Source organism: Nestor notabilis, unplaced genomic scaffold, assembly GCF_000696875.1.
Source record: "Nestor notabilis isolate BGI_N333 unplaced genomic scaffold, ASM69687v1 scaffold30353, whole genome shotgun sequence".
Classification (NCBI taxonomy): domain Eukaryota; kingdom Metazoa; phylum Chordata; class Aves; order Psittaciformes; family Psittacidae; genus Nestor; species Nestor notabilis.
The window spans coordinates 1-6,915 of record NW_009922870.1 but is presented as its reverse complement, the minus strand read 5'-3'; the positions used below and the strand labels follow the sequence as shown (position 1 = coordinate 6,915).

The 6,915-nt window shown below is 54.9% G+C and overlaps 1 protein-coding gene across 1 annotated transcript; it reads left to right on the top strand.

Moving 5' to 3' along the window:
- Positions 1–398: 398 nt before the first annotated feature.
- TAF12 (TAF12 RNA polymerase II, TATA box binding protein (TBP)-associated factor, 20kDa) lies at positions 399–5,637 on the top strand (the record flags this gene model as incomplete). Its single annotated transcript, XM_010011854.1, has 6 exons — positions 399–477; positions 2,233–2,484; positions 3,286–3,363; positions 3,658–3,772; positions 4,418–4,506; positions 5,589–5,637. Coding segments are annotated over 6 exons (649 nt in total), but the record flags the coding sequence as incomplete, so codon positions are not given.
- Between the last annotated feature and the right edge of the window lie 1,278 nt (positions 5,638–6,915).

Genomic DNA, 6,915 nt, shown 5'->3' with positions numbered 1-6,915 from the left:
ACTGTAGAGAGCTGTGGGACCAGTGCTCAGTGAGCTACAGCAGAAGGCTGAGAGGCAGCAGTGCCCATGGCAGCCACCAGACCCATCCCTGCCTCTGCTGCAGAGCTCCGGGCTCAGCTGCTGGTGGCACATACTCTGTTTTGTGACACGAGGATTGAATTGGGCCAGATTTTTCCTCCTGCTTTAGGATCCTGGGAGACGCCTCGTCCTCTGTGGCAGCTCCTGCTTGGGACCGGGTCCTGTCTTCTAATAGATAAACCCTCTGGTGCTGTAAGGACAGTGTGTGCTTCTTGCCTGAGGCGCCCCCGTGTCCTCTCTCCACCTGAATGGGTGATCCAGAAAGTATCCGGTGTTCCTGTAGAAAGGAGTTGTGTGGAAGAGGCAAGAGTAGGGTGAAGGCTTTGGGAAACGGCCTCTCCATTTGCTGGCCCCACAGTGGTTGCTGTTGTAGTTGAAGATGTAGACACTCAGCTGAAAGTAAACCCTGGCATTGCCATGTGGGATTTGGCCTGGGAATCTGCAACATGCCTTAGTTTTGGCTTCGGGGATCTTCACAACCTGCAAAGGGGGAGAAATAAAAGGAATGAAACAACTTTATGCTCATAAAGTGCTTCCTGGCCAAGGATTTCCCCCCTGCACGGTGGGGGAGGATTCCTGCTTTGTGTATTTGTGAAGTGAGGTGTGGGGTGAGTGGCCCGAGATCAGCCTGAACCAAAACCAAGCCTCATGTGAAGTCCCTCCTGAGCTTATGGTGAGCTCCTCGTCCTGAAATGCCAGCTGAGGGGCTTTAAAGTGTGAGAATCCTGCTTTTCCCTTGTTAATTCAGTTACAGTTGAGGTAGAAACTTGCTGAGGGGGCTACAGAGGGTGTCCTCGGCATAAATCCTCCTCCAGGGGCTCTGTGTCCATCTGTGCATGAGTGTGCCTTGGAGTGAAGCACTAAAGCAGCCGCTTCCAAGTGCTCCTGCCTGGTTTCTGGGCTGTTTTGGTGTGAATTAATCCAGACTAACAAAGCTTGTCCTGATGATGGGAGAACGTCTGGAGCCCAGGTAGCGGATGCTCTGTTCATCCCTTGGGATGCAAACATGCTGTGGGGCTGCTTAAACTCTCTTCTCTTGGAAGTTCTCCGGGATGGATGGGCTCTGCAGGGGAGGTGGCTGCTCTTGGTGCTGCTTCTCACCCATCTCTGGGCCCAGCTGCAGCCACTGCCTGAGGGGCTTTGACATCAAACCATTCCTCAGCTCGGCTCCAGTAGCCTGAGTAACTTCAGGCACTGAAGGGAGAACCTGGAAGAGCTCAAGGCTCCTGGTTCACTGTTAACAGCTCAGGAGACCTGACTTCATGGACTGTGACTGTCAGTGCCTGGTGTGGGAAGAGCCAACCGAAGTGAGCACACGTGTGTCTCCATCACACGTGTTACCTCTGAGCAGCCAGACCTGGAAGCAAATCCTGTGTTGTCCAGCTATGAGTTAGTGGTGGCCTTGGCAGTGCTGGGGTAAAGGTTGGACTTGATCAGCTTAAAGGTCTTTTCCAACCCAGCTGATGTGATTTTCTGAGGGGTCACTGCAAGGTGGGCTTGAAGCGTGGTGGTGCCAGAAATGAGACCACACTGCAGCAGGCACCTGAGTGGGCTTGAACCCTGTCTTTTCAGGCCCGTGGATCGTGGAGATGAAGACTCAAACGCTGTCTCTGCCACTCCCATGTTGCTGCCTTTGCTTCAGTGTTCTTCGTGTGGTCTCTTCCACAAAGCTGTTTGTGGTCCAGGGGAAATCTGTGCTCCCTGGCAGTGGTCAAGGCCAGGTTGGACACAGGGGCTTGGAGCAACCTGCTCTAGTGGAAGGTGTCCCTGCCCGGGGCAGGGGTTGGAGCTGGAGGAGCTTTAAGGTCCTTTCCAACCCAAACCATTCCATGAATCTGTGGAATGAAGAAGGGTCTTGACCAGAGGGTGGACATAAGTGGGATTCAGTGTGAGGAATAAGCAGGCAGGTCAGAGCTGCTGCCTCTTGTCAGTGGCTGAAGCTGTTGTGCTTCTCATGCCCAACCATTGTGTTGGACCAGGGAAGCTTTTCTCTTCTTCTCAATGCTGCTCCTCCCTTCCTGCTTTGTCCAGAGAGACCCAGCCTCTTACAGACCTCCAGGCTTTGCCAGGACACTGTTTAACCAGACAAAGATGTGATCACCCTGTTAAATTCCCTCTCTGTTTGCTAACCATGCCTTGCCTTTCCTTTCCCAGCTGATTGGTTTGGGTCCCCACCATCCCAAGAAGAAGCAGGACCTAGATAAACTTTATGATCTAAAAGCTAAAGCCCATCAGATTATGAACCAGTTTGGTCCTTCGACCTTGATCAACCTCTCCAACTTCTCCTCGATAAAGCCAGAACCAGCCAGCACCCCCCCTCAGAGCTCCATGGCCAACAGCACCACCGTGGCAAAGATGCCTGGAACGCCCAGCGGAGGAGGACGCCTCAGCCCTGAAAGCAACCAGGTAACTTCAGCCCTGACTTCAGGCCAACAGGGGAGCAGCTCCCAGTGCCTAAAGGGGCCTCTGTCTTATGGGGTGGCATCGCTGCTGACCTGTGTGGGTGCTTGATGGGGAGTCTCTGCTGTGTATCGAGTCTGTTGCTGCCCATCTGGCCCAGGATGTGCCCTGGTGGCCAGGACCTCCCTGGGAATTGTGCCCTTACACAAATAGGGTGTGATGGCACCAGGAAGGGCAGGAGTTTCCCAAGTGTGTCTGGTTCGGCTGACAGATCCATGGGGATAACTTGTATCCATATCCTATAAAATCAAGTGTCCTGCTGTTGCTCAGCAGCAGGATTTCTCCTCCCTGCCATGTTTAGGCTGGGGGACTGCTCCCTTCTGCCCCCGAGTAAGCCCACACTCACAGATCTCTGTGTTTTCCATTGGAAGCACTAAAGCTGATAAGAGCCAGAGCCATGGAAATACTTCCCTTGGGCCCTGAGCACAGATTTAGTCACTGATAGGTTGCTTGCACTTGCTGTCTGCCTCTCAAGGCTTCTAATTCTGCCTTCGTCCCCTCTTGCTTCAGCATTGTAGCACTAGTTGAGTGCAGGAGGCTTATTTATCTTGGCCACCTGCATCCCACTTTCTGTTCAGAGCAACTGCTGGTGCTTGGAAATGGCTCTTGAACACCTACTAGTTCTCATCTCTGCCACTCCTGAACTGATCCTTGTGCCAACATGTGACTTGGGCCTCAGAGGTAGCTGGGGAAGAGGGTTTGGCTAAAGCAGGGCAGTAAATGCCTCCTGTTCTCCCACACTCTCAGGTTTTAACCAAGAAGAAATTGCAGGACCTGGTGCGTGAGGTGGATCCCAACGAGCAGCTGGATGAGGACGTGGAGGAAGTAGGTACCGACCTGTGCCAGGGGCTGCAGAAAGAGCCGATCTGGGCTTTTCCATGGACACTTTGTCTGGAGCAGGGAGGGTTGGTTCACTTTACACTTGTGTGTTCTCATGGTTGCTGCAGCCTTCAACCATCCACATCTGTCTCTGCATCGCAGTGCCAGAAGGGGTTTCAAACAGGAATTGTAGCAAACCCCTTTGAAACGGGAACTTCTGAGGGCTCATTTTCATACTTGGTGCATAACTTCAGCTGCTCAGTACTGAGAAAACTGGTTGTTGTCCTTGTCCTGCCACAGATGCTGCTGCAAATCGCTGATGACTTCATCGAGAGCGTGGTGACAGCGGCCTGTCAGCTCGCACGGCACCGCAAGTCCAACACCCTGGAAGTGAAGGATGTGCAGTTACATCTTGGTGAGTGATTTTGTGTTTGATTGCGGAGAATCCTGGACTGGTTCATTTTGGAAGGGACCTTAAAGCTCCTCCAACTCCAGCCCCTGCCACGGGCAGGGACACCTTCCACTAGAGCAGGTTGCTCCAAGCCCCTGTGTCCAACCTGGCCTTGAACACTGCCAGGGATGGGGCAGCCACAGCTTCTCTGGGCACCCTGTGCCAGCGCCTCAGCACCCTCACAGGGAAGAGCTTCTGCCTCAGAGCTCATCTCAGTCTCCCCTCTGGCAGGTTCAAGCCATTGCCCTTGTCCTGTCCCTCCATCCCTTGTCCAAAGCCCCTCTCCAGGTTTCCTGTAGCCCCTTTAGGCACTGGAGCTGCTCTAAGGTCTCCCCTTCAGGAGCCTTCTCTTCTCCAGCTGCCCCAGCCCAGCTCTCTCAGCCTGGCTCCAGAGCAGAGCTGCTCCAGCCCTCGCAGCAGCTCCAGGGCCTCCTCTGGACTTGCTCCAACGACTCCACATCCCTCTCATGTTGGGGGCTCCCTTTCATAGCTGGTGTGTGGATCCCCAGCACGTCTCTAGGACTGCTGTGCTCTCAGGACATTTCCAATGATGAGGCTGCTCTTGCAGTGAGCAGTTGGGGCAGAGCTGACCTGTGCTCTCTCGTCTAGAGCGTCAGTGGAACATGTGGATCCCAGGCTTTGGTTCTGAAGAGATCAGGCCCTACAAGAAAGCCTGCACTACAGAAGCTCACAAACAGGTGAGGAGCCAAAGGCACAAGTGTGATATAGGGCGGGATGGTCTTGGACTCGTGGCACGATGTGAATTTGTGGCCTCTTCCAAGTGCTTTGAACTTGAAATCACTTCCAGAGGCTCCTCGTTCTGTTTCTGCAGAGAGTGTTGGTGTTGCTTGGGCTCCTCTGTGGTGCTGCGGTGCTGGCTGTGCCGAGGAGAAGCAGCAGCACTTGCTGTCTGAAGGGTAGCCTGGCTTAGAAGGGTTAAAAAACAGCTGAGGGCATCAGGCAGTGCCTTGTGAGCTGCTCCCTTGCAGGAGCTGGCCTGAGCTTTCAGTGCAGGTTGGAGCTGAGCAGCTCTGGGGGCTTTTCCTCCCTTAATTCTGCTCTAATTGCATCAGGACATTGGGTTTTAAGTGCATGGTCAGAGCTGGGGGAGGAGCTGCCTCACAGGAGCTGCTGGATGATTCCCATAGGATCACAGCATCACCGAGTGCTTTATGTTGGAAGGGACCTTAAAGCTCTTCCAGCTCCAACCCCTGCCATGGACAGGGACACCTTCCACTAGAGCAGGTTGCTCCAAGCCCCTGTGTCCAACCTGGCCTTGAACACTGCCAGGGATGGGGCAGCCACAGCTCCTCTGGGCACCCTGGGCCAGTGTCCCACCACCCTCACAGGGAAGAGCTTCTGCCTCAGAGCTCATCTCAGTCTCCCCTCTGGCAGGTTAAAGCCATTCCCCTTGGCCTGTCCCTACATCCCTTGTCCAAAGCCCCTCTCCAGGTCTCCTGTAGGCAATTTTGTATCTCCCCTCCTAAGGCTCTGGCAGTAACTGCTGGGCAGAGACAGGAGCCCCTGAGCTGGGATCTGATCCCTGCAATCCCCATCCCTCACAGCACCCATTTCCCATGCTGAGGAGCACAGGCACTTCCTTTGCCTCTGGCTCCCACTTGGGACCCCATTAAGATTCAAGCAGACTTGCCAGACCTGTGTGGGAGCAGGTCAGGCAGCGCATGTCCCGAGGGAACCCCAGACACCCCATTCCAGGCTGCTCTGCAGGAACCTCCTCCCAGGCACTCGCCTTCCCAAGGATCTTCTCTTTGTCTTGCAGAGAATGGCGCTGATCCGCAAAACTACCAAGAAATAACCCTGGGCTGAGCCGGGAGGGAGAAGCCGCGTGTGTTTGGGATCTGCCTCCGCTGGAGCCCCCCCAGCACCACCCCTGGGGTCGGGGGTTTAATGCTCTACAGAGAAACATCGAGTTTTCCTTCATGGTGCAGCAATACCTTGACTTGCTGAGGAGATTCTGCCAAACCCATTCTCCAGCCCCTTCCTCCCGCGACGGGTCTCAAAAACAAAGACTCTTTGTGACTTGAAAGGGGGTTTATCCTATCGGTGATTATCCAGGGGACAGAGCGTTTGATCTTGTGTGGGACAGTATTAGAAGCATCTGTAGAAGTTTTCGTTCCCTCCCTCCTGCCCCAGTACTTTGTAATGTCAGTGTTTCTATAAAGACTTGCCTTCGTTTTACAGGAATAAAGAAGTTATTAATCTAAAGCTGTGGCTCTGGTGCTCTGCTGCTGTGTGCAGAGAGAAAGGGGCAGCAGCTCCAGCACCTGGGTTTGGCTGTGGTGCTGCTCTGGGGCAAGATCCCCTTGCCCCTGGGGTTGTTAGAGGGAGGGGAAGGGGTTGGGCTGGTCTCTGCTGTGTGGATGGAGCTGGGCAGGTGCTGTCCCCTCCTGCCTTCAGCCCAAGGTGAGGGGTTTGCCTGTGGCTTGGACGTTTGGATCGTAGGATGTGGTGACTGAGGATGAGCAATGGAGGTGAGTTTGGGTCCCAGCTTGGGGTGCGCTGGAGGAGCTGCTGGTCATGGCCCTCTGAGCATGGAGTGGAGCAGCTCTGTGTGAATGGCTTGGGCAGTAAAAGGGGGTTCAGATGAGTTGGGGTTGGTGACACCCCCAGGGGATAGGGGCAGCTTCAGAACAGTGTGTGAGGATGTGGTGACTGAGGATGAGCAATGGAGGTGAGTTTGGGTCCCAGCTTGGGGTGCGCTGGAGGAGCTGCTGGTCATGGCCCTCTGAGCATGGAGTGGAGCAGCTCTGTGTGAATGGCTTGGGCAGTAAAAGGGGGTTCAGATGAGTTGGGGTTGGTGACACCCCCAGGGGATAGGGGCAGCTTCAGAACAGTGTGTGGAAAGCAGAGGATATGGGTGACACCCACCACTGCCCCATCCTGCCCCTTCCCACTCACACACAGGCAGGAGAAGCGCTGAACAGGGGTGTTTAATGTGCTCCTGTGCCCCACTGCGGGCAGCACCGCGCGGGTCCCAGTGCCCACCTCTAGCACGAGCAGCTCCTCCACTTCTCCTCCAGCTCCGGGGCCTGGAGCGGCGCTGGCAGCGGGACGCTGCTCTTGACCCCATCCCAGGCCTCGGTGGC